The sequence below is a fragment of the Aspergillus clavatus genome, genomic scaffold (assembly GCF_000002715.2).
Source record: "Aspergillus clavatus NRRL 1 1099423829795 genomic scaffold, whole genome shotgun sequence".
Taxonomy (NCBI): domain Eukaryota; kingdom Fungi; phylum Ascomycota; class Eurotiomycetes; order Eurotiales; family Aspergillaceae; genus Aspergillus; species Aspergillus clavatus.
Window position 1 is genome coordinate 663,663 of NW_001517104.1, and position 25,106 is coordinate 688,768.

Sequence of the window (25,106 nt, forward strand, 5' to 3'; positions counted from 1 at the left end):
TGTTCATTGTATCTATCTAGTTCTAATTCGGATCATGACTGGTCATGTCAAGAACATCGGTCACATTATGTACTTTCAATCGCGCCTCACTTTCCGAGGTTCCCCTGGATGACTATCGACTCGACTCTGAGCGACTAACCGAGAAGCGGGACTCGAAAATGATCCTTCCATCTGGACTCCCTTTCCATTCCTGATTTCTTGAACCTTCATGTCAAGTCCAACCCGGAATCGTCGGTCGCGCCAGACGACGGTCACTCCGCCATAGAACGCCCAAACCCAGATCGGAAAAGCATGCATCTCTCGCCCCAGCCATGCCGCAAACCAATGGAGGAAGGACCGCCTCGTCCGCTGACGGACCGGTGGTCGTGCAAAGCACGGCGTGTCCTCGTCGAGCTCGACGGTTTTCGCTGAGTGTAGTTTGATATACAAGGTCCAATCGATCAATGCCCAAGTGACGATGCTCAGAGAGAAGAGTGCCAAAAACGCGGTCCACGAGGTCAGGTAACTGGCCCACCCAAAGCCATTGCGCTGCAGGAAGTGAGCAAGAGAAGTTGTGACTCCCCATGCTCCATACAGAGAACAGACGATCGACTCCGTACCCGGCTCAACTAGAGTCGCAAGCAGAACCGTGAACTTGCGCACACGTAGCCACCGGACTCGACGTGCGATGTAGGCCTGGACACTCATGTTTGCGACGGGCTGAATGGCAAGATCGCCAAAGACCATACCATGTTTGCCCCAGCGCTCTCCTGATTCCGTTTCCTCGCGGACTTGTCTTTTCCACAACAAATCTCCAATCAGATGATCCTCGCATATGTTGTCGGAGAAGTAGTCAATCCCAGGATGGCGCGGCCGCGGATCAGTAGGCGATGGTTTGGTCAATTCATCAAGGTGGGAACGGCGAAACATATTCGATTTACCGACAATGCACGGGGCAATGAGGACGGTGTTGATGGCAGTGTACATCTTTGCATGAGAAGAGGACAGGAACAGTTCTTCTAGGCGACCACCCCCGGTCGCAAGGCAGCCAACCTCGCCATGCTGTTCTCTTATCAACGCTGCTGCTTCGTTTCTTTCCGGAATAGCATCGCCTTCATCGTGCGCTTGCAAGAAAGCTTCCCGCTGCTCTCGCAGGCCAATCGTCCCCGTCACATCCACAGCAATGGGCAAGTGGTGCACAAACTTGTACTTCTTCCCTTGTTTGCCCCCTAGCCCGCACAGTCTGTCCACCATCCGGCCGCAGACTCCTTGTCCCACCCACACGTTGCAGTCGATGATCCAGACCAGATCACCCTTGGCTTCTCTGTACGCACGGCTCATATTGCGTATCTTGGGATTGGGGCCCAGGTCGTAGTTGGCCTTATTATGGGGCTGGAGTAACGGGTCTTCCTCCTCGATGTAGATGCGCGCATCGCGATGCGGATAATCCTCCAAAAGTTTCTGCAGGGTTGGGAAGGCGGGGTCGGCCTGCGATGAGATGCAGAAATACACGGTCAATTTATCGCGGGGATAATCCTGCTCGAACGTCGCAGCCAGACAGTCGTAGAGATGTGGTTCAAGGCCCTTGACGGGGCGGATGGCGGTGACATGAGGGGCATCGGTGGAGGAGGCTGAATGGGATTGTTGAGGTTTCTGCAAAAAATGTCTCCATCTATCAAAAGTATATCGTTAGCTGGGGTCGGATTTATCAGCAATTGAGAGGAGAATACATTTGATAATATCCCAGGAGACAGACAGTGAACACGACGGTGTACCAGATCAGACAGATCCAACCTAGCGCGGTCGACCACGCGAATTCGCCATGTCTGACGGCGAATCCGATATCGAAGCGACTCAAATACGACTGAAGCTCTGTCATGGGCGGAGACGCTGAAGGAGAGATGATTGAGAGAGGACGCAGACGTTCAGCGAGGACATTCTATTTGAAAACCGGCGGTGGTGGAAGAACGAAACGTTCCAGCCGTCGGCTGTCAGCACACTTGAAGGTCAATCGCGCTCATCAAACTGAGCAACAAACAACAGGGATTACCACCGGCTTGCATGACGATTATTATTGGAGAAGCATACTGAGAAAGATGGACCTAGCAAAAAAGCTAGTCTGGCAGTAATTCCAGTCGGATGAAACGGATCCTCCCGTGTGGATTGGACTATTTAAGGGTAGCCAAGGGAAACGGACTCAGCCTCAAATACAGCTCGGGCCTCAAGTTGAATCAGTGAACGATTATTGCATTGCAACTGGCAGGGTAGATGGCTAGATAATTATTGGGAGAAGTCTTTTGAACGTTAATGTGCATTAATTTGTAGTATGTTGTGATTATCCCTCTAGTGTGAGGTACAGAGCCCTGTTGCATTGTCCATCTCAAACCGAGCTATGCAGATAGCTCGAGGACGCTATAATTTACGATGTAACTGTTTGCGAGTACCTATCTCGATAGTCTTCAGCATCAATCGCTTCAAGTGATTTCCCCAATGCCTTGCTGACCCCGGTCACCACCGTCGTGGCGACGAAAAAACAGATCAACCAAACTCCAGAATCGCCGACCTATGCAGAATAAAACAATACGAAACTCATATTTTCTTCTTCTTGCGGATCAGGCTGGCGTTGAGCACATTGACTCCTAGTGTCTGACCTGAAGCAGCCACAGGTGTAGCCTCCTCAGTTGGCGTAGGAAGACTTTCCTCCTGACTCTCCTTGGGCTTGTCGCTTCCCGTCTCGGCCTTCTTGCGTTTTCGAACCAGTCCAGTGGCGAGGAGAGTATTGGTTTCAGGTGTCTTTTGTATGGACTCTGTTGCGGTATTCCGCCCTTCAACCTGCTGGCCCACCCAGAGTTGATCGGCAAGAGAAGCCAGCTTCTGGCTCCATGCATTGGTGCTGGCGATGGCTTTTTCTTTGGTGTCATAGTCTTGATCGAGAAGAAAATTGATGGCCGTCTTGTAGTCCTCGTCGCTCAGGACGGCATGTCCTCGACCTGAGTCTGGCCAGAAAAAGGCGCTGGGGCCAGTGGCTTGCTGCAGCTTGGATATGCTATCGGATTTCGAATCAGCCACATGGGGCACCGGTGGCGCCTGAGGTTCGGCCGTAGAATGGATGCCGGAAGATGATTTGGGAGTATCCTCCTTGCCAAGTGCCTCCTTGTCTTCTTGACCATCTTGACCGGCCAAATGCTTCTCGCTCGATGTTGCCGGCTCTGTAGTTTCAGAAGTGATTTTCGCCGCATCCCGAGACACAATCCGAGAACTGGCCATTTGAACTGAGTTGACGAGCCCCGGCGGATTGATGACCAGCCACAAGAACCCGACCAACCGGCCGGCTGAGCACTCTTGCCGAAAGGACATCATCTCCCAGAACTGCGCGAGAGACTTGACACTCCGCCACTGACCAGGATCCTGTTTCGAGCCTTCCAACCCCGCCGAGTCAGGTAGCTCGTCATCCAAATCGATCAAGAAGCGTGTCTTCGGGTCATCAGGGAAGCGAGGAACCAAGCACCGCGGCGGCGCGTTGGGATTGTCGCAGATCTGATGGAGAGGGTAGCTGTTCAACCACCGGGGACGCTCCTTATCGTCCGACTTTGCTGTGTTGGGGAAGAAGCCTCTGGTTTCGAACTTATCGCATCCTGGGACGATTAGAAACGCGGTTGCTGAGCTCTTGGCCGACTCCTTGGTCTGGTCGAGCAATCCCTTTTCCTTGGAACCTGTCTCGGGCTCATACTCCCGTAGGATAGGATCAACGACACGGCACCACCATTTGATCAACCCACGGTCATCCAGAACGTGCTTCTCCGGGTTCTCAATGCTCCCAGGAAACAGATACTGATTCTGAGCACGAGCAAACAACGATACCATCAGCCGCACCCCTGGCCGTTGGCGTGTTTGCACAAGAAACGAGAGGAAAGCATTTGATATGAGTCTGAGAAGTGAGACCTTGGGCGCATTCTTCAGCAGGTGCAAGTAGCCAGTCGAATCGGCCTTGGACACAAATATCGTAGTAAGATGTGCGGTACCGTAAACGTGCACTTCAATGCCAAAAACGATCACCTCAGAGTCGTCATCGTCATCGGAAATGATTGAGACCGAAAGAAAGTGATTCTCGCAGAAAGTAGACTCGGGTTCCTCTCCCGGTGGAGCTGCAAAGAGAGCTACACATGGGTTTGGGGCCGACGAGACGTGGCGGATGGTAACCTTGACTCCGGTGGGGAGCACCCTGGCCAAGAGATCCCCCAGATCGGCATCAACGTTGGCCATTTGAGCTGCTGCAAGCTCGTGTGTAGAGAAAGAAGTCTATGAAGAGAAATAGGCGTGTGTTCCTTTGCTCACTTCTTCTTAACTGTGAGCTTCATCTTCGAGGCGCGTTCCAATCCACGGGCGCGTCACGTGCTTTTCAGCCTGGTTTTTCAGTAAGAGAAGAATCATTCACTCTATATTGGGACTATGGGAAGGATGAAGCCGTTTTTACGCTTGATGGGTATATTCAAGTAATCATAGCTTTATATAACACGTGCTCTGTGACTTGCTTCACACTGGTTCTATTATTGATGACATATTAACCAAACAAGTAATTGTATATGGACACTCGCAGAGGGGGGTCTAGCCAGGGGGTCATATATGGGACTTATCCACAGTGAGGTTTGAGTAAGGCCATCAAAAGTAGCTCGCTGCAGCATCGAGATCGTCCACGTTCAAGAGAGCAACACCCTCTCGGAGTAGTGTTCTCCAAACCAGATTGCGCGTTCTAATAGGATAATTGGGCGTCTCCCAGTATCTGGCGCCAATGCCCCTTTTCTTAGCCGTAGCAATCTGTGATCTGAGAGTGCTAAGCTGCTCATCATTTAGAACAGGCTCGGTATCGCTAAGGGTGACCTTGCCGATTGCGTCCGCAAAACTTGTAGACGCGATGGGTGAGATCAGACCTGTGATGTCGGCATTCTCAGGCTCGTTCAAGGACTCCAGGTGCGCGTCGTAGAAGTAGTCCCGATTTGCAATAGGCCCGACCATGTCAAAGGGTGTGTTGCCCGTGCCGATTACAGTGATAGGTCCGTTAGTGATGGTCTTATTATTCTCAAGAGTTGTCAGATACCCGCGCTCGCGGAGTGGCTTCAGGGCAGAAATGACAGCCTGGAAGGTTTCAGGCCCGGAGGTCTTTATGTCAATGTAGAAGTAAAGGGTCTGAGAAACAGCCGTGTCGAATACGCCGCTGATGCAAGATTATCAGTGCCTGTATATCTCTAGATGCCAGAAGGATGACCTACTTCTTAGTTGGGGAAGTCAAAAAGCGTGATTGAGGGTTCTGGCGCCTGAGAACATCGAGCATAGGGTTGATATACAATGATTCGAGGGTCCGTGTTTCTGTCAAAGAGGACTCGTCATGGCCAACCTGCTCTTTATTAGTTCTCCATGTCATCAAGGGTGTCTTAAAGATGTGCTGACATAGAGTGTGCCATTGTACAGCCACACATCTGCCTCCGTCGAGACGCACCCCCTTGACAAGCCTTTACAGAAGTTAGTTCTAACAATTCCATTCAATCGGAATGCGTTGCAGATATTCTCACCAGAATAGAAGGGTATGTCTCTCCAATAATCGCTGTATTGGCGGTTAGTCAAGTGAAACCCCCAACGCTATCAGCAGGCAAAACATACTTATGCGAATGTACTGGGATCTAACATCTCATCAGCACTGGTTACAACTGTCCGACTCCCCTTGGTATTCGAGAGAGGGACCACAGGGTGAAAGTCATCACACCGTTCACGCATAAACTTACAGGAATAATGCCTCTTGTCAAGTCCGTAGGATACCCATATTCCTGACTTTTGTGCGTGTTATCGAGGATGTTTTGAAGATCCGTTTGCAGTCCAAATACAGTAACCGGCAATGCGAGGATAACCAGAGACGCCGTGGCAAGCAGCGATCGTGACAGTAAGACCATGTTTGTCTGCGGATTCGATATAATTACGCTCTCAAGGATATTTAAAATGTTTCGGAACACGAACAAAAGTTAAGGATACTGAGAAAAATCACCCTGACATAAGAATGGCCGTCTTTTAAACAATGATGGTCGAGAAGATCGGCCACCGCCAAGGTTGGATGCCAGAAGAAGAATTGGGCCAATCCTTGTCTCACGTGGAGCACAACAAGATCAATAAGGCTGAGATCAAAAACAATACAAGGCTGGGAGGATAGGAGCGAGCTACAAGTAGTTTCCATCAAGGGCAAAAAGATTCGCTCGTGCCCGCTATATTCGCTGGCAGTGCAGCTAGGCAAGAGATGGCATGGATAAGTCATAGATACACGGTAAGTGGCTTCCACACCACACATAAGGACAGGAAATCTACTAAACCATGGTGCCGGATCATTTCATTTATGCAAACGCCAGTCATGTATCATAATGCGAACGGCACTTGAGAAGAAACCCATGTCATTGAAGAAAGAAAAACGGAAAACCCCAGGTATCCCGGCTGGGATCAAACGGAAAGGATATTGAAGTCTCTATGCTCTAAACTTCCCGAACCGACGGTGGTAGCGGCCCATTCTGAGAGTCCTGAGTGTTGCTACGCCGAAGACTCAGATTACCTATGCGCTGCACCAGGTTGCTCCCAACCGCATCAACCGCGCCTTTAGGAGCAAGTAAGGTGGGACCTTGAGCGGCGGCCTCCTGCACCCTGAAGAGCTTGATTCCTGTTCCGTTCCAGACACCAACGGTGCCAGGTGTAGCTCCCGATGCCGTGCCAACCACCATTTCGCTTGAAAAGATGAAGCCCCAGAGTAACGATTCATACCAGCCTAAAGATAGCGCTGACCATTCAAAAGAATGCACTCGTACCGGCGAGGGTTCTGACAGGATGTTCTGAATCGTTGGTTCCTCTGCAAACGAAGGTAAATTGGTTATTAATGTCCGAGCCTCGGGGCTCGACGCCGACTGGAAAACAGAGTCAGGAATATGGGGAGCGATCGCCGAAATGATAGTAAGGATTGTATGAAGAGGAAGCTCAGGTAGCCATGACTCCAACTGGGGGTATGCGAGTTAGAACCATCCACAAAAAAAAATATTGGTGATGTTTGTGGAGAGGACTCACCCAAGCAGTGGTTGGCGTAAAGCCGTTTGAATTCAAAAAAATAGCAGACATGCTACTTTGACTGGTAATGCTGTTTTGTCTTGAGAAAGATGGTTGGCCAGCAGGCATCTTGCCCCTGGCCTTTTCAGACATCCCCCGGAGCTGTAATGGAACGCTTTCGTCAACAGCCGACGACGTTGAGGGCCTTCTGGAGGCCTGCAGAGAAGGGGAACGGTGCGACGGCGTATTTTCTCCGTCTCGCTCATCATCAGAGTCATCACCACCAATGGCAAACGGGCTGTTCTCTTCCGGAATACGGGTCAACGGCGATCGAGCACCGGACGAGACGTGGGGATCCTCCTCGACTGGGGGGAATGTTGGGCTTGACGATGGGTCATGGGTTGCGTGTCTGGCCTTTCTTCTCTCATTCTGGCGTTCAATTTCCTGTTGTCCACTCTCGAGTGTAAAGGCCCTCACAGCTTCAAACCGGTTCCTGTATTTGAGTATGGCATACACTAGGAACGAATTTTCTGGGACAGTTAGCACTGCAGGAACAGCGCAATTGACAAAGCATTTTTGACTTACTGGTAAACTGATGTTCAAGGACAGAATTCATAGATTCAAGTACCGACGCGAGAAGTGCATGATTCGTTTCGTTTGCCAGAAGGAAGCTGGGGGCAGACATGGACGAGAAAAGCTGTAAGAGTCTTGAGCACGTGGCAGGTGAAAGATGCTCCAAGTAAGGAGCCACATTGTTGATTATAGCTAATAGCGCTGGATAGACAGCATTCAACTTGCCTTTGCTTGCAGTAAGCAAAGTATGGATGGACTAGGCACATTAGTAGCTTTTCGTGTATGGTCGTAAGCGGGAGCCAAACCATAACCAAATAATCCCCAAAAGTCCCTCTGAAGCCAGGAATACGTATGCTTTGGGGTAGCGTGTCCTGGGCTTCGAAGTCTAAGTTGAGACTCTTCCCAAAGTTGGGTTCAACACTCATTGTCTGCAAGATAAAAATGCACATTCTAACCACACCTTGCTTCGAAGGATCAGACTTGTACTCAATTGCATAAAATATGCAGAGAATGACAAAATCATGTGAGCGGTTAGAATCGATGATGAAAGACCTGAACCGCTTGTTGCATTGCAATGCTTCCCAGAACAACATCAGCATTTCAGGTGCCCATTTGACGGACTTTTGACTGCCTGGGAGATATGAATTGGTCGCTTGCATCTGGAAAGATCGTCAGAACAAGACAAAGTACATTGCTTCCAGAAAGTAGACATACGGGTTGATTCAGAATTCTGGTCATGCCATCGACAAGAAATTGGAAGTCTTGCGGTCTGTGAAGCCGACCAAAGTAATGGCGATAGTAGTTCTTCGGTGGGGTTCCACGACCATCCTCTGGAATGGGATATAAGAGAAGCACGAGCAGGAGCTGGAGGCAGTATATCACCAAAATTTGCTTGGAATCTTTCCATACAACATGGTCATAGGGAACTCTCCAGGATGCCGGATTATACTTGATCGCCTATGTGCAAAGGTCAATGATTGAGCGCGTAAGACGGGTAATAACAGCAAACATACCGTGTTCAATAGCGAGCACAGCAACGTGAGAACAGCCTGCTTGTCAGAGCAAGTCGTTATGTATGTGATGGCTTTTACGCCCTGAACAGGCAGAAGACCTGGGACTGTCAGCTCCGAATCTCGTATTGGAAGGCCTTGAAGCAGCAAGCACTTACTTGATGGCATGTACATGGCTCTTCCGGTCAGCGTGAGCAAGAGCCGCAAAACCTCGCAGCGGTTGCTCTCAAGCTCTTTGGTAGAGCCCATGGAGCTGTTGCAACCGACGCCACTCTGCCAGATCGAGTATGAGATCTTGTCTTTGGCTGATGGAATACTAGGAATTGTGAAGTCCGCGTAGAATAGAAAGTCAACCAGAGTGTCAATCAGCTCCTCAGCCAAAGGCTTCACCTCTTCATATTCGCTGGCTCGAGACAACTCGTCTTGTGGACCTTCAGCTTGCGCCTCGTCGAACAGCACCTCAGCTGCAACCTGAGCCTGCCTGGTCTTCTTCCTGCGACGACCCCAAAAGAATTTCTCTTCCCATTCTTCGAGGTGCTCCGCCTCGTAAACAAAGGGGAGGATGCGGGTAAGGATGCGGATACAGTTGAGGGCATCCCGTTCGGGCGCGATTTCTGGGTCCGGGAAAGATGGATGGTTCTTCAAGATGATGAGACGAGATGTTACTGAAAGTAACAACGTTTCGAAATTCGAGAGTGCGTTATCGCGCGTTCGCCGTATGTCTGCGGGGGTGAACAGACTGAAGACATCCTCTGTTGATTCTGGGAGCTCCCAGAACTAGAAAAAGAAATGTCAGCAGAAGGAACAAGCAAAGGATCGGATCTTGAGGGAAAAGGACAGACTCTAGCCCAGTAAGGATCATCAGCAGGAATGTCCTTCTCTTCTGAGAGGCGAAAGATTCCCTGCTTGAAGACCAACTTCGACTCCGAGGCTCCCATCGTGAAGCGACGCCAGCGCGGATTTACAAAACTCGTGATTTCATAGAGCGAGAAGATATAGCCGGGTTAGTTTGATCTTCATATACTGCCCAGTCTAATAAGATCCCTTCCTTATAAATTGCAAAGAAGGGGGGTGCCGTGTGTGAACAAGCTGGCTGTAAGTTGATGTTGGGGTTCTTTGGGTCCGTCAATGCGGGAAGCTACCTTTTAGGTGCAACGGAGTCTCGGCGATCTATCTTGGGGTGGTAAGTAGAGCTTCACTCCAACCCAGATAAGCCGGCTACATACACCAGAGACATTTGCCGTGGAAATTACATGCTCAAGCCTGCATAATTATTGTAAACAATTCAAAGCTCTGTATCAAGGTAAAATATCAAAACGCTCAGTCTAGAAAGCTTGCTTTACACACTCCAACCCCGTCACAAGTCCACCAACGCCAACCCAGAAGAACTATAGACTACCGTTACTGGCAGACAGCCGCCTGCTCCTTTCGTACAGCCACTTATTGCTTAGCCCCAGGTTCACACGCTTGCCCCCAACGGGAGAAGGGCTTGCCGGTCCTATGCTAGATTCGCCGAAGAGCGAACTGCGACTAAGCGACGACGACCCAAAGCTTGGTCGTCGTCCGTTGTCTCTGTTTCCGTTCGAAACGGCTTTGTAGAGAAGAGGGCTTGTGGAAGGCGAAAACGATGCTCCAGCCGATGGCCTACGCCCTGAGAGACCAGTGCTCACAGAGAGAGCGGACGATGGGCCTTTGCTCGCGCTCGCCGGACTTGCTGTTCGCGAGGCAGAAAGTCGATATCTCGGTGGAGTAATGTATGTGGTCCCTGGTGTGAGTGGTGGTGTAGCGGAAGGGTCAAGTCCAAGCAGTGAACGCTGCGTAGGAGTCAATGGAATATCGGAGATGGTATCTTTCGGCCGGAAAAGAGGGTATAGCGCGATAAGAATGTTCAAGGCAAGGACGAGCTGCAGGGCCAGCAGTGCAAGCTCCGGGTACGCAGGATATTCGCTCGAATTTTGCAGACGAAGCGAGCTGCCATCCACCAGTCAGAATGATCGGAAGATCATGGGACTCGAACACACGTAGTTCATCACTTACTATGATCTAACTGTATTCCCGAAAAACCAGGTCGCAACCAAGGCGCCCCCATTCCACATGAGCTTCCTGACGTTGCGGTCCCCAAACGTCCCGGCATTCTGTCGCCTTACAACCTCATTAAGATAAGGATGGCGCCACTTTCCAGGCGTGCGGGCATCCTCAGATGCAGGAGCGGGCGCAGATGCGGCCTTTGGTGTCGATGGAGCAGATTGAAATGCCATTGAATTCCGCTGATGGGAGGGGCGAATAAAAGAGAGAATAGAAGGAAAAGGATTCTGGCAAAGGTGAGGATCCAGACACTGAATACTCAGGAACAGCACGAGCACTTACCTAGAATGAGAAGCTATGGGGGTGGAACTTACCTATGCGATTATGTGGGAGATGAAATCAGACGGACATTTGTGTCGTAGATTTAACCGTCTCAATAGTCAATCAAGGCCATAACCAGGGATATGTCTCGAGTTTTCTGCAAGGTTGTCGCTTGTGCCTGGTGGAAACGGACAATGACTGTTATGGTTGTTGTGGTGAGTAGGTCGATAGATATCTGCCTCGATAATAACAATAATTGCTCACAGGCAACAGACGCCTTTGCCGCGAAGTTTTCTGGTCCCCCTGTAGGTGGGTAAACGCGCCGGATTAACCGCTTGGCTTCTTCGGTCCGTTCCCCACATCCAGAGCAGCCGCTCCGGAGTTATAGCCAGCTAAGCCCCCTCACGTCATTTCGCTGCTTCGTCTCACGATGATTGCTCATCCCCAGAAAAACTGAGAAATATCTTCACAGTGCTGGCCATAGAACGCTAATCATTCAATCATGGCTGCGGAATCGTCGGTTTTGGCGAGTCTGGATTCCTTGGTCGCGGAGACTCTGGCGGACTGGGATATTTACACGACATTGATCGCAGGTGCCCTTGTTACTTTCGCATTATACTCTTTTTTGTCATCGAAAGAACCTGATATTCACCCTTTTCTGCTTGCTCGCCAATCTACCCCTTTTTTGGTACGCCAGCCCGGAGAATCTGCAACATATAGAAGTCTTGAGACCCCACATGGATTCCCTCTTAGATCGGGATTAAACGTCAAGGATGCCGGCGCTCCCAAATGGACAAGTGGAAGACGGGGTGATCTGCGCGATATCTGGAGGGCCGCCGTTCGTGGTGCCGTCTCAGAAGACGGCACGGTTACTGGACAGCAGGGCAAAATCTATACAGTGCTTGGAAAGAAAGCCGTGGAACACTCCTTGGATCAGGTCACGCAGGAAATCAATGTCATTGGCAATCGTTTGCAGGAGCACAATGTGAAATCGGTTGCTATCTGTCTAACTGACTCCGTTGAGCTTCTGGCTACCATATTTGGTTTGTACTTATGTGGTCCTTAGATGGATCCTCACAGCTAATTGATTTCTGCTTAGCCGGCGCATTCTATAACTTCAAGACCACCATCATCCCTCACAACCTCGAACCACAGGCGCTTTCTATCCTGTTAGAACAGGCACAAGCAGAGGTTTTGATAGCCGAGGCTGGTGCTCTGGATTTGTCGCTGGTAGCCAAGAACAACAAGCAGCTCTCCCAGGTAATCTGGGTCGCGAAGATCGGTAGCCGTCACATGGACTGGAATTATGTCCCCGAGGACGTCCGGGGCACTCTTCAGGTTGCTGTATGGCATGAATTAGTTGACGAAAAGAAAGACCTGGCAGGCTTTAATGTTCCAACCTGGGACCCTAACTCCGCAACACCTTCTGTGACTACTGTATGGCCGAGCAAGTCGGGAGACGGAGATTTGATTGAATATCAACCCCAGGTACGTTCTCTTTCGTGATTCTGGTGCTCTCCGTGACAGTCAACTAAACTTCTTTAGAATCTCGTGGCTGGTGTCGCTGGCTTGATCTATTCTTTGCCTCGAACCCAGAGATTCAGTGGTAGTGACTTGGTACTCTCTATTGATTCCCTGTCTCGCTCATATCCGCTGTGTCAAATTATGGGTGCCTTGTTTTCGAATGCCTCCATTGCTTTGAACTCTGTTGCCGGAGAGGGCGTTGACTTCGCCCTGGCCACAGTTGGAGTTTCGCCAACGGTTCTTGTTGCCTCATCTCACACCATGTCCAACTACCATAATAAGTACATGGAACCGCATTCTGGAGTTTTCACATCAATCATGCGCTGGCTGCAGCTGCGTAAATTGGATGCTGGGGTGATGCCATCGCACGGCTTGCTGAGCCAAGTTGCCAGCATCGGACCTACTGCCGAACTTTCGCTCGAGAAGCTCCGCCTTTTATGTATCTCGCAACGGGTGGATGCCGACCCGGCAGTTCGCCTGACGTCGGCTCAGTTGACAGATTTCCGAGTTTTCTTGGGCGCTCGCGTTGTGTACGCCCTGACGGGTCCAGGAGTGGCAGGCGCTGTGTCGCAAACCAATGTTTTCGATTACCGACGCTTCCCAGGACCGAGCCATTTCGGAGCTCCACTGAGTTCTGTGGAGGTCCTATTGACTGGCGTGTCCGATGAGAACCCAACCCAGGGACAGGTAAACATGGTGCCATTCTTGTATAGATTGCTGGTGGCTAACTGCTTTGAAATAGATAACCGTCACCGGCCCCGCTGTTGTCTCTGGCAAGACCACGCTGTCGTTGGGAGGCCGCATTCGCGAGGACAATACATTGGAACTTTCCCCTTAAAAAACCTCTATCATGGATAGCGCATTGACTGAGCGTACATAACAAGCGTTGCCTGCTGGTTGATGGGCTAAGGGACCAACACAATTAACGAGTCAAATTGCTTATGCTTTGAGACCATTGGATCTTGCATGCTGCAGTTCATAATATAGCATCGATTTTCAAATACAAGACTGATCCGAATCTAAAAGTGGTAATATACATAGTGTCATGGAGACGTCGACGACCAGTAAATATAATCAACGCTAACGCAGAAGCTGGCTTTGCTGAAAACCCAGCGTTGGTTTTTGCTGAACCTTCTCCGGTGCCATCTTCTTCTGATTTGCAATCAGCATGCCGAGCTCGTTCACATGTGTCTTAAGGCCACTCGCGACGGATTTTTCGTTCGCAACTCCCTCGACCTCAAGGGAGAGCTTCATTGCGTTGTAGATAGGCACGTTCTCCTGGAGCATGAAGTCGACCGCGACCCAGTCCTTAACGTCGCGGCTGAAGTTACCGAACCGCCAGGTTGCGAGGAGTCTCTGAGCATAGGTGAGGACGTCGCCAGTCTCATCCTTTCCTCCGAATTCATTCACGGCACGAGCGGCACTCAGCTCAAGTAGAGTGCCGACGACGAATGGCTTCCGCTTGGGATCTTGTTCAATATTGCGCTCCATATGCTCTGGGGCCTCCATCAGAGCAACGAACTGCTTAGCCAGGCTGAGCGCCTTGCTGACTGCGGGATCCTTGAATTCCCCCATCTGTGCTTTGCGGTGAAGCTCAAAGAATATACGCTGCACAATTCCCACGTTGTTGAGTCGCAGGCCCGTTCGGGAAGTCTGCTTGGCACACTCGAGGATGATGCCGAGTGCATCAGCCTCACCGGCTTTACGCACCAACCACTCCCAGCGCTCGGTCTCGATGGTTCTGTGCGACATCCGTAGTCCGGCAAGGAAGGGTAGAAGGTTCTGCCAATCCTTCTTGGTCTTCATGAGGGAGATGACGTCCTTGATCTCTTTCTTCGACGGTCTTGACTGCGGGTCCATCGGCCGGAGGTGGAAAGGTTCATCGGACTCGCCAACGTATACGGTCACGGGCTCCTGCTCGAGCTTGTCTGCATATTTCTGTCGGAACATCAACCTTCTTTGCTCTGTGTTCAGCCCAAAAGGTATGAAGAGCTCTTCTCGGAAACGGTTGAGGGCCTGGTCCAATTCGGCGGAGGATGTCGGTGGGAATGAAGGAACTGCGACACTTCAGCAACTCTCCTTTTTCAGAGACTCTTTGTATACGTAGCACTCAGGAGGTCCTATTTACCATTTTTCGAGTAGGAGCGCTTCTGTGCAAAAGAACCAATTGATTGACGCAAAGTCCTGGAAGTCTGGCAGCGGAAGAGCCTGCCAACGGCGCTGTGCGCCATTTTGCTCGGTGGAGGATGGGTATTAGGTGATGGTGTAATTGAGCCCACCTCCGGTGAATGAAGCCTGATGGCAAAGTCGAAATTAATAACAAAGTCGGGCGTGAGATGCGATAGCAACCAAGACTTATTTGCTGAAGACAAAAAAGTCCCCGGACATTCGAACTCTTGGAGTTGTCCCGAATGGGCAATTCGAGGCTTGGCGGAAATTCTGCCGGGCCGGATCAACCTCCGATAGTGAGAAGTTCGCGATCGCTTCATGATCCCCTTCTCTATCAACGAACCGCCCATTGCACTTGAGGCTCATACACATGGCGGCCTTCTCCCCAATACTGCGGCAGCTGGGCTGCTCGAAGTCGATTTTTAAGACCGAAGGATTGCTACGACCCCAGCTTAGTCGAACCCTCACCACCGTGTACTCGCCGAAGCCAGAGCCTGCACCTCTTCCCGCCAAACTGCCCAAGGCGTTTGCTTCACAACTACCCACCCGATTGCAGCCAAATAATGGTAATTGCGTCTTCAATTCCTGACTTGAATCCTGATTCTGACGCAGCATCTACTACAGGGCGCAAGAAGCTCAAGATCTACCCTCCGCCGCCATCACCTCGGGCAAACTGCAAAGACCCCGTGGCGGCCTTGACAGAATCCCAGTTAGCCTCACTTGACCCTACCGGTGAGCGCCGAGCTCTGTTCGACTACCGGAGGAACCCCCGAAGTGTGAAGGTCGGCGACATTTTGCGTGTGACATTCAAGAATGGAGACCCCTTCTCGGGTGTTTGCTTGAGCATCCGTTTACGAGGCATTGATACCTCGTTTTTGCTGCGCAATGAGCTCACGAGAGTGGGAGTGGAAATGGCTGTGAAGGTCTTCAGTCCCAACGTGGACAGCGTGGAGATCGTACAGAGAACGGAGAAGAGGAAGAGAAGGGCGAGGTTGTACTACATGAGGTGCGTATTCCACAAAGGAGCCGGTTTTTCAGTGCGGATGTATCGCAGCAAATTTGCTAATGTCAACTCTTTCGATCTTCTAGAAAGCCCAGACACGATATGGGCAGTGTCGAGAACATTGTGTCGAACTATCTTCGCCAGAAGTCGGTTCTCACTGGTCAACGCTCGGCCCGGGGACGGAAGCAGAGACGCTGAATCGAAACATATTTTCTGTCGTTTTGAGATTTGGCGAGTGTATTATTACTTGTACATGGGTTTTTGGGATTCGGCTTTTGTCCGCATACAAAGTGAGGTCGGCATAGAAATCAATCGATATCAGCATATTACCGCTCTCACTCAGAGAAGCACCGCTTCGTTGAAGATCACACATTGGCTCTTTAGACTTTCCCCAATGGTCCACTATTGAAAATGGCAGATGCTCTTTTTTGCCATGTCTGGCACGGAATAAATGACAACGAGCCAAACAGCCTCCGCCATACCGATCGCAGAAGAGCCACCGATGTATCTGATTCGAGTCATTTGTCTTGATCCGTCGAACGCAACGTGAGTCAACTGGAGAGAGACACGAGTCAATCGCAGTCGTTGCATGGGCAGTCTTAGATCGTGGATCGGCTCGTAGCCACAACAACTACGTAGGACCCCAAACACCCATGGGTGTAATCCAGCCATGAGAAAGTTCTGGAAGGCGTCATATCTAGATAGCCCATTGAAAAGTGTCTGATCAAACTTGATTGCAGCCGAAGCGGGGGAATTTCCCTGGCAGGATTTCTCGGCGCCAATGCGAAGTCTCTTGGTCGACGCGATCTATTATGGATGAATGGCGCCCAGTCCAATGGAAAATGCTCGCTTAATCGATCGCAAGTGCCTAGAGAGCGGGCAGTGCTCGACACATGGTTAGTTATGCACCGGAGTCCAAGAGTTCCAGACGGAACAAGTCTCAGCTCCTGGAGAGATTCGGCCATTCAAGATGAAGCAACCTGGGTTTGTTCCCCCTTATCCTCCTGCGCTAATTGCAAGAGGCTTTTCTATAGCCTGATGAATCGAGGGACCCCTTCATATCGATCGCAACCTTCGCTCTCATCGCTCTTGTTTTATAAGGATGATGAGCCCACGAGTCTCCGTGCACTGGTGTCTCTAAATACAGGCAACGATGTTGGGTCTCTTCTTCAGACAGGTCTGGACTCTGACCGTCAAGAATCTCCTGATTGTCCTGGTCCGGCCAACCTTCACAACCACGCTCAGAGCTCTAGTTTTACCAGTAATATTCGTAGCTTTTATGTCTGTCGCCTTCGTCCCATTTCCCCTTTGAAAAGGTATCACTGACGGACGGTAGATCTTTTGCGAAGAATCTATTCATCCCCCCTGCCGAGTATGGAATTGGCAGCCCTACCCCTGTTCGCTCTCTAGGAGATGCGCTAGGTGCTGTCTCTGGATCCAGAGATAAAGTGGTCTTTGTCCATAATGGCTTGACCGGTGGTGATATCGAACAAGTCATAAATCGAGTCGCCGAGCCTGTTAGAACCACGCAGAAACAAGTCCAGGTGCTCTCATCTGAAAATGAGCTACGAGAGCTCTGCCGAACTTCGCTACGTGGAGTGTCCTCTTGCGTCGCTGCAGCGGTTTTCTATTCCTCTCCAACTGAAGGACCAGGCGGACACTGGAATTACTCCATCAGAACAGATGGGGCCCTCGGTGTTGGGATCAAGGTCGACCAGAGAGATAATGACCAAGAGACTTACCTTCTCCCTTTCCAGCACTCGATTGACTGGGCCATCGCTCAGGCCAATGCGTCAAGTGAACAGAATGCATTGCCGAACGAAGTATGCTTCCTATGGTCCCTCTACAGCTCGTTTCTTACAAGACTAATGGTGCGATAGCTTCTGGAATACCCGTTTACTTCCTTGACCCAGGCCGAACGCAAAGATCAGATCCGGACTCGGTATATGGGCGCAATTATCGACATTATTGCTGTGGCTATTTTCATCGAAGTGGTGGGAGTCACATACCAACTCACGGGTCTGATTGCGATGGAGCGAGAGCTAGGCATGAGCCAGCTGATCGATTGCATGATGCCTAGCCACTCTCACTGGCAATCCCAAGCTGCCCGTTTCATCTCAGCACATCTGGCGCTAGATATCGTGTACGGTCCAGCATGGGTCATTGCTGGTATCATCCTTAAATACGGGGTCTTTCGCAGGACATCTGCTGGGATTCTAGTCATCTACAATATTTTGGCCGGTCTTTCGTTGGCGTCATTCTCTGTGTTCGGAGCCTCTTTCTTCAGGAAAGCTCAACTCAGTGGTATCTCGATCGTCATCGCTTGCTTGTTACTGGGGGTCATCGCGCAGCTTGCCCCTGCCTCATCAAGTGGAGCAGTCGGAATTCTGAGTCTCCTGTTTCCGCCGATGAATTTTGTCTACTTCTTTGTCCTCATGGCTCGATGGGAGCGACAGAATTTGCCTACGAACCTTGTGCACGCAGCTCCCAATAGTTCGCATTCGATTCCTGGCATTGCCTTTTGGATACTTCTGATTGTTCAGATCATCGTCTACCCTGTCCTTGCCGCTGTCGTTGAGCGGGCACTATACGGCACAACTTCCAAAAGTCGAAAGATACTGAACACCGATGACCCCACCGCCCTAAGTCTGAACGGATTTACTAAGACTTATCGCCCGAGTTGGTTCTATAGAAATGTGGCGTCGCGGTTCGGAAGTACGCGACAGAGCGTGTATGCTGTGAATGACCTTTCCATGAACGTCAGGAAAGGGGAAATCGTTGTACTTCTCGGTGCCAATGGTTCAGGGAAATCCACAACCCTGGACGCCATCTCTGGTCTTACCACAATCTCTTCTGGAAGTATAGATATCAACTATGGCGGCTCGGGCGGAAGATTTGGTCTCTGTCCACAGAAGAATGTTCTCTGGGATACACTCACCGTGAAGGAGCATGTGAAGATATTCAATAAGCTGAAGAGTACCGGAGAAGTGGACAAGGATGACGAGCTATTGAAGCTACTGGATGACTGTGACTTGTCGCACAAAGTGAACGCACGCTCGAAAACACTCTCGGGTGGTCAGAAACGAAAAGTGCAACTGGCCATGATGCTTACTGGCGGCTCATCCATCTGTGCCGTCGACGAAGTGTCCTCTGGGATTGACCCGATTGCCCGCGCCAAGATATGGGATATTCTTTTGGCCGCAAGAGGATCAAGGACGATCCTCCTCACCACCCACTTTCTGGACGAGGCGGATCTTCTTGCTGATCACATCACCATTCTGTCCAAAGGTGTGCTCAGAGCTCAAGGTTCAAGCGTTGAGTTGAAGGATCGATTGGGCTCAGGTTACCGGATTCATGTCCTCAACGTCCCAGGTTCTGAGAAGGTGACTGGTTCTGAGTTCGAGAACATCCCAAAAGAAGTTCATTTCGATGATACCGTCTACACAGTGAAAGATTCCGCAACAGCCTCTCGCCTAATGTCGATGCTAGAACAGAAAGGTATAACAGAATACCGGGTCAGCGGCCCAACAATCGAGGATGTATTCCTTAAAGTCGCCGAGGAGTTGGATTCAAATTCGGTCCATGAGGAGATCAGCGTTGGCCAAAAAGGGACAATTGTTTCTGAAAAGAATGCTACAGATGGTGAACATGGAGGGCTGCAGCTGCTAACTGGCAAGCGCATCAGCATGCTCCTTCAGTCCTGGTATCTGTTTCGCAAAAGGGCTACGATCTTGCGTCGCAACCCAGTTCCGTATCTCGCTGCGCTGCTGATTCCGGTGATTGCGGCTGGTCTCGTTACGCTTTTTTTGAAAGACGCAACGAAGCCCACTTGTTCAGGGGAGAGCACATATCGTGCATCTAGCTCGGAGTCATTGGCGTCGCAGAATAACTTCAAGTTTGTCATAGGGCCTTCAGATATGATAACGCCGTCTGTTCTCGAGAACTTTGTCAGCTCTCTCTCTGGCTTTACTAAGCCCGCCCAGAAAGAGTCCCTAGATGTCGAGTCTCACTTCCACCTTGTGAACAGTCTTGCGGAATTCGACGATTACATTTCCACCAACTATGCCAATGTGACTCCGGGTGGTTTCTATCTGGGAGACACAAACTCTGCTCCCACATTCGCATGGAAAGGCGACAACGGAGAATTCCCATTGTCTGCTTTCGCCCAGAATGCTCTGGATAACATCATCACGGGCACACCCATTCACTTTCAGTTCCAGTACTTCGACATCCCGTGGCAGTCAGGTGCTGGGAAAACCCTACAGCTGATCGTATACTTTGGACTTGCAATGGCAGTTTACCCTGCACTGTTTTCCCTCTATCCTACCGTTGAACAGCTGAAAAATGTTCGAGCATTACACTTCAGCAACGGCGTGAGAGGTGTTTCGCTTTGGCTGGCGTACCTGACATTCGACTTTTGCATTGTCGTCGCATCGAGCGTCCTTGCGATCATCATTTTCAGAGCCGTATCCGATGTTTGGTACCACGCCGAGTATCTATTCGTGGTCTTCTTTCTCTACGGATTGTGCTCGACGATACTTGCGTATGTGGTATCTCTGTTCTCCAAATCTCAACTCGCGGCTTTCGCAATTGCAGCTGGCGGGCAGTGCGTATTATTCTTGATCTACTTCATCGCATATATGTCCGTCTTAACCTATGCGCCGACCCAAAAAGTGGATGATTACCTGCAGGTCACACACTTTACCATTGGTATCATCTCGCCAACAGGAAATCTTCTTCGAGCATTGTTTACTGCCCTCAATACATTCTCGATCTTATGTCGTGGGCGCGAAATTGCCTCATACCCAGGTGAGATCACCCTCTATGGAGGGCCTATCCTCTACCTGATTCTTCAATCTTTGGTTTTGTTTGGGCTACTCCTATGGGTTGACAGAGGGCCAACTTTCTCAATGTTGCGTAGAACCAAGAACAAGGATGAGGAAGAGAAGAACGCTGTCGATGGAGACGTTGCTGCTGAATTGGCACGAGTGGCCGACTCAACCGATGGTCTACGGGTTTTGCACCTTAGCAAGAAGTTCAAGAAATTTGTCGCTGTGGACGATGTGACGTTTGGAGTGCCGAAGTCTCAAGTTTTTGCTCTCTTAGGGCCAAATGGGGCTGGCAAGACGACCACCATCACTCTCATTCGTGGAGACATGCAGCCTTCTGACAATGGAGGGGACATTCTTGTGAATGAGGTTTCTGTGTTGAAGAACCGAGCAGCCGCACGTTCCCACCTCGGAGTTTGTCCACAATTTGATGCAATGGATCAGATGACCGTCATTGAGCATTTGGAGTTCTATGCCCGCATCCGCGGAGTGCCTGATGTGAAGCACAATGTCACGGAAGTCATCCGTGCTGTCGGATTGACCAGCTTCCAGGACCGCATGGCGACAAAACTGTCAGGAGGAAATAAGCGCAAGCTTTCTCTTGGCATTGCATTGATGGGCAATCCCCAGGTCCTCCTGCTCGACGAACCGAGTTCCGGAATGGATGCAGCTTCGAAGCGTGTTATGTGGAAGACACTAGCATCTGTGGTCCCGGGACGCTCCATCGTGCTCACGACTCATTCAATGGAGGAGGCAGACGCTCTAGCGACTCGGGCGGGGATTATGGCTAAACGCATGCTGGCCCTCGGCACTACCGATTACCTGAGGAAGAAGTACGGTAACAAATATCACGTTCATCTTGTCCATTCACGAGCGCCACACACCACAGATGCAGACATGGCCCGTATTCGCGAGTGGGTGCAAGACAGCTTTCCTAGCGCTGTTATTGAGCAGAAGACATACCATGGACAGGTGCGATTCAGTGTCCCTGCAACGGCAGAGATCATCCCGTCAAATGAGAAGAGTATCGAGCGCGACAAAGCCTCCGTCACGGCAGATAAGTTCGGACGTGATGTCAGCGATGAGCCGGATGTTCAACGACAAGAGCCCAAAGCCACCAATAACAACATTGTTAGCAAACTATTCTCGAAATTGGAGCAGGGCAGGGCCCTGCTTGGTATTCAGTACTACTCTGTCAGCCAAACCACTCTCGATCAAGTCTTTCTTACCATTGTTGGGCAGCATCGAGTCGAAGAGGAGAATTCTGGGTAGTTTGCAGCTTTCGTATGCACCTGTCATACTCGGTTTCTTTCACTTGTTTCTACCAATGTGCCGGATCGGCATTTCCTCGTTTTCTGCTTTCCCACTATATGCGGGCTCCCTGCAACTCTTCCATGTATACATTTCAGCTTTAATTTCAGGTATATAGTTTATTTAGACTTGGTTCAATGGTTGAAGCTCGGCTAGGGGCTTTCTCGGCTGAACTTCTCCTCGCTTAACACTCTCGCCGTCTTATCATTACTGCTACCACCGTTTATGACCCCGAATCATCCAGGGAGCGAGTCCCACGCTGGTTAGTATGACTACTAGTTCCTCAGTGCCTCGGGACCTCAGGGTCCCCCCTACCTGCCTGCCTCCACTGCTGATCACTTTCACCGCATCATACGTAGTAAAGGCTTCATCTGCCCGCCCTTCTCTGCTAGACCGATCCATCAGCTAATCCAAGGAAGATCACCACCCACAACTGACACATCGCGTACGCCTCTGGCATGTTTCCACCTATCATCGTCCAGAGGAAACAGCCTCTCTTCCTCGGCCGTTCCCCGGCTGCTTGACTACATCCATGCCATAGGATCACTACCTTGAAACAGCGCTATTTACACCCACATCGACCAATAGACGAAAAAGCCAAGCAGCTATCCATGCGGACTGCGGCGTAATTCCGAACGAATTCTGGGACACCGAAGGATCACTGGAAAGACTCTTAATGTTTGTGGATGTACGCCCCCGCGTCTCCCAAAAAGAGGAGTTCGGTACTCCAGGGTAGCTCCACGACCCCGCAAAATGGTTCGGGAGCAAGGCCGAAGCTAAGAAAGGGATCTGGGGTTGGGGGCCCTTGGGTTGTTCGTGTGGCGCTGGGAATGCCATGGCGTCGTTGATACCTACCTCATTTGGACCCTACGCTTAGACGGATGGTGGACATATGTCACAAGGCATGGTGAGGTGCTGATGGGCTCAGTAGGCGATGGACCCGTCAGTTTGCATTCGGTTGACCTTGTGAGATATGAATACCCGCTGTCTCCAGCCTTCCTTAGCTTCAGGGCCTCGCACTTTTGGTTCTGAGCTTCCAATTTGAAAGATCGCCCTCGAGAAAGTGGGCCAACGGGAGGAATATGAGCAACAACACTTCGGAGCCACAGTATGGCTCCAAAAGCAGTGCTGCCGAGATGCATACTGTCATGCATAGCGAGAACACCCAGGCTGGCACGGCATGGAAGACGACAAAGCCAGCAGACGGTGACACAGCCATGGCGCTCTTCAACGATCCAGACGAGCTTCATGAAGAGATTGACCCAGCGGAGGCGAGAAAAGTGCTGTGGAAGATTGACTTGATGATTCTCCCGTATCTTGCAGTTTGCTATGCATTCTTCTACATTGACAAGGTGTGTCCAATTCTTTGATTAGGCCTTCATGCTTGACATAGGACATAACTCATATATGGCCCACTGCTTAGACCACCCTGAGTTATGCAGCAATATTTGGACTTGTGGACGACCTCGAGCTTCATGGAACGCAGTATAGCTGGCTTAGCAGTATCTTCTACTTTGGTTTCCTGGCTTGGGCATTCCCTACCAACTTCCTGCTGCAGCGTTTGCCAATTGGTACTTGTCCCAGCAAACTCTGTTACTTTAAGTGTCTCATCTAACTTTTTGGCTGATAGGGAAGTACTTGGGCGCTAATATATTTATGTGGTATGTAACCCGGTGCATTCACGAGTGATATTTCCCTTCTTTCAATGGCGGAAAGCTCACATCTACCTCCAGGGGAGTCTTCCTCATGATCCAAGCGGCATGCCATAACTTTACTACGCTTGCCGTTCTTCGAGCTCTAGGAGGTGCCGCAGAAGCGTGCGCCGATCCAGCGTTCATGCTGATCACCAGCATGTTCTACACTCGGAGAGAGCAGCCGGTGCGTATTGGGCTGTGGTATACGGCCAATGGGCTTGGTATCGCACTTGGTGGCCTGCTGGGTTACGGAATTGGCCATATCAAGGGTGCGCTTCCTTCATGGAAGTACGAGTTCATCATCATGTAAGAACAACTTTCCCGCTTCTCCTGATTCGCACCGTGAACTGATCGAGCGGCAGCGGTGCCCTCTGCTCTGCTTGGGGTATCATCATGTTCATCTTCCTCCCCGATTCGCCCGTCTCAGCACCCGGTCTCACCGCACGAGAGCGTCGGATTGCCGTTGAACGGCTGAGGGAGAACCAGACCGGAGTGGAGAACAAGCATCTCAAACCGTATCAGATCCTCGAAGCGTTCATGGACTACAAGCTCTACATCTTCTTCCTTCTGGGATGCGTCAGTAAGTGCTGCCCCCCCACAGCTCTATTATCCACACCTACTCATTCTACAACGCCTAGGCAACATCCCCAACGGCGGGATCTCGAACTTTGGAACCCTGATCATCCAAGGCTTCGGCTTCTCGACTCTAGTAACCACCTTGATGCAGGCACGTATCCCTTCTTCGCCCCAGACCACCCCCATTAAAACTAACAGAACCACACGAGATACCCTACGGCTTCCTCATCGCCATTTCAACCCTCACATGCATCTTCCTCAACGACCGCTTCGAGAACCGCCGCTGCGTGTTCATCCTGATCTTCCTCCTTCCCAACATCGCCGGCGCCTTCGGCCTGCGCTTCGTCCCATTAGACCAGAAAGTCGGCCGTCTGATCTGCTATTATCTAACCGGGCCATACAATGCGGCCTTTGTCTTGATCCTGAGCATGCAGATCGCGAACACAGCCGGTGCGACGACAACCCCCAAACCCCCCCCCATCTTCCCTCTCCATCGCCCGCTGCAACACTAACTCTGAACACAAAAAATTTCGCAGGCCACACAAAGAAAGTCGTCACCAACGCCGTTCTTTTCCTGGGCTATTGTACCGGTAACATTGCAGGCCCCTTTTTCTACAAGACTAGCCAGAAGTATGCCCCCCCCCCCTTCCCCCCATCCTCCGTCTTGGATCCCCCGACAAAAAGCCATCGGTGCTAATGCTGCAAAAAAAAAAAACAAAACAAAAGGCCCACATACAATCTTGGCATCTGGTCCATGATCGTCTCACATTTGATCGAGGTCGTCCTGATCGCCACGCTTGGGCTGCTGCTGCGCTGGGAGAATCGGAAGCGGGATCGCATCCAGTCGCGGATGGAGGGCGGGCTGGAGGGCCGGGATCTGGATTCTACGGCGTTTCTGGATCTGACGGATCGGGAGAATCTGAAGTATGTCTTTTCCCTGCCCTCTTTTTTTTTTTTTTTTTTTTTCTCTCTGGTGGTTTGTGGGAGTGGAGTGGAGGCGTGCGGTGATGGCTGACGGGTCGGG

At 50.8% G+C, this 25,106-nt stretch overlaps 10 protein-coding genes across 10 annotated transcripts, besides 1 other annotated feature; 4 read left to right on the top strand and 6 right to left on the bottom strand.

The window, feature by feature from the left end:
- Positions 1–75: 75 nt before the first annotated feature.
- Positions 76–1,858, bottom strand: ACLA_011000 (putative ceramide glucosyltransferase; the record flags this gene model as incomplete). The annotated part of the gene is made up of 2 exons (XM_001274098.1): positions 76–1,632; positions 1,736–1,858. 2 exons carry the CDS (start codon positions 1,856–1,858, stop codon positions 76–78), a joined length of 1,680 nt encoding a protein of 559 aa, XP_001274099.1.
- A 710-nt stretch (positions 1,859–2,568) lies between these two features.
- Positions 2,569–4,242, bottom strand: ACLA_011010 (H3 histone acetyltransferase RTT109; the record flags this gene model as incomplete). Its single annotated transcript, XM_001274099.1, has 1 exon — positions 2,569–4,242. The coding sequence occupies one exon, from the start codon at positions 4,240–4,242 to the stop codon at positions 2,569–2,571; it is 1,674 nt and encodes a 557-aa protein (XP_001274100.1).
- A 396-nt stretch (positions 4,243–4,638) lies between these two features.
- ACLA_011020 (uncharacterized protein) lies at positions 4,639–5,398 on the bottom strand (the record flags this gene model as incomplete). The annotated part of the gene is made up of 2 exons (XM_001274100.1): positions 4,639–5,191; positions 5,247–5,398. 2 exons carry the CDS (start codon positions 5,396–5,398, stop codon positions 4,639–4,641), a joined length of 705 nt encoding a protein of 234 aa, XP_001274101.1.
- A 1,090-nt stretch (positions 5,399–6,488) lies between these two features.
- ACLA_011030 (Hid1 family protein) lies at positions 6,489–9,568 on the bottom strand (the record flags this gene model as incomplete). The annotated part of the gene is made up of 8 exons (XM_001274101.1): positions 6,489–7,001; positions 7,069–7,577; positions 7,633–7,876; positions 7,926–8,279; positions 8,335–8,577; positions 8,634–8,731; positions 8,789–9,407; positions 9,473–9,568. 8 exons carry the CDS (start codon positions 9,566–9,568, stop codon positions 6,489–6,491), a joined length of 2,676 nt encoding a protein of 891 aa, XP_001274102.1.
- Positions 9,569–10,018: 450 nt separating this feature from the next.
- Positions 10,019–10,888, bottom strand: ACLA_011040 (putative nuclear pore complex component; the record flags this gene model as incomplete). The annotated part of the gene is made up of 2 exons (XM_001274102.1): positions 10,019–10,601; positions 10,668–10,888. 2 exons carry the CDS (start codon positions 10,886–10,888, stop codon positions 10,019–10,021), a joined length of 804 nt encoding a protein of 267 aa, XP_001274103.1.
- Positions 10,889–11,478: 590 nt separating this feature from the next.
- Positions 11,479–13,338, top strand: ACLA_011050 (uncharacterized protein; the record flags this gene model as incomplete). The annotated part of the gene is made up of 4 exons (XM_001274103.1): positions 11,479–12,019; positions 12,076–12,464; positions 12,522–13,187; positions 13,243–13,338. The coding sequence occupies 4 exons, from the start codon at positions 11,479–11,481 to the stop codon at positions 13,336–13,338; spliced, it is 1,692 nt and encodes a 563-aa protein (XP_001274104.1).
- A 242-nt stretch (positions 13,339–13,580) lies between these two features.
- On the bottom strand, positions 13,581–14,731 carry ACLA_011060 (uncharacterized protein; the record flags this gene model as incomplete). Its single annotated transcript, XM_001274104.1, has 2 exons — positions 13,581–14,557; positions 14,629–14,731. 2 exons carry the CDS (start codon positions 14,729–14,731, stop codon positions 13,581–13,583), a joined length of 1,080 nt encoding a protein of 359 aa, XP_001274105.1.
- Positions 14,732–15,039: 308 nt separating this feature from the next.
- ACLA_011070 (mitochondrial 54S ribosomal protein bL19m) lies at positions 15,040–15,870 on the top strand (the record flags this gene model as incomplete). The annotated part of the gene is made up of 3 exons (XM_001274105.1): positions 15,040–15,235; positions 15,294–15,675; positions 15,759–15,870. 3 exons carry the CDS (start codon positions 15,040–15,042, stop codon positions 15,868–15,870), a joined length of 690 nt encoding a protein of 229 aa, XP_001274106.1.
- A 955-nt stretch (positions 15,871–16,825) lies between these two features.
- Positions 16,826–21,773, top strand: ACLA_011080 (putative ABC transporter; the record flags this gene model as incomplete). Its single annotated transcript, XM_001274106.1, has 3 exons — positions 16,826–16,953; positions 17,009–17,495; positions 17,553–21,773. 3 exons carry the CDS (start codon positions 16,826–16,828, stop codon positions 21,771–21,773), a joined length of 4,836 nt encoding a protein of 1,611 aa, XP_001274107.1.
- Positions 21,774–22,894: 1,121 nt separating this feature from the next.
- ACLA_011090 (putative MFS allantoate transporter) lies at positions 22,895–25,097 on the top strand (the record flags this gene model as incomplete). The annotated part of the gene is made up of 10 exons (XM_001274107.1): positions 22,895–23,164; positions 23,236–23,383; positions 23,443–23,473; positions 23,546–23,812; positions 23,869–24,086; positions 24,145–24,233; positions 24,292–24,532; positions 24,619–24,712; positions 24,809–25,006; positions 25,070–25,097. The coding sequence occupies 10 exons, from the start codon at positions 22,895–22,897 to the stop codon at positions 25,095–25,097; spliced, it is 1,584 nt and encodes a 527-aa protein (XP_001274108.1).
- Positions 25,028–25,048: a microsatellite.
- Positions 25,098–25,106: the final 9 nt, after the last annotated feature.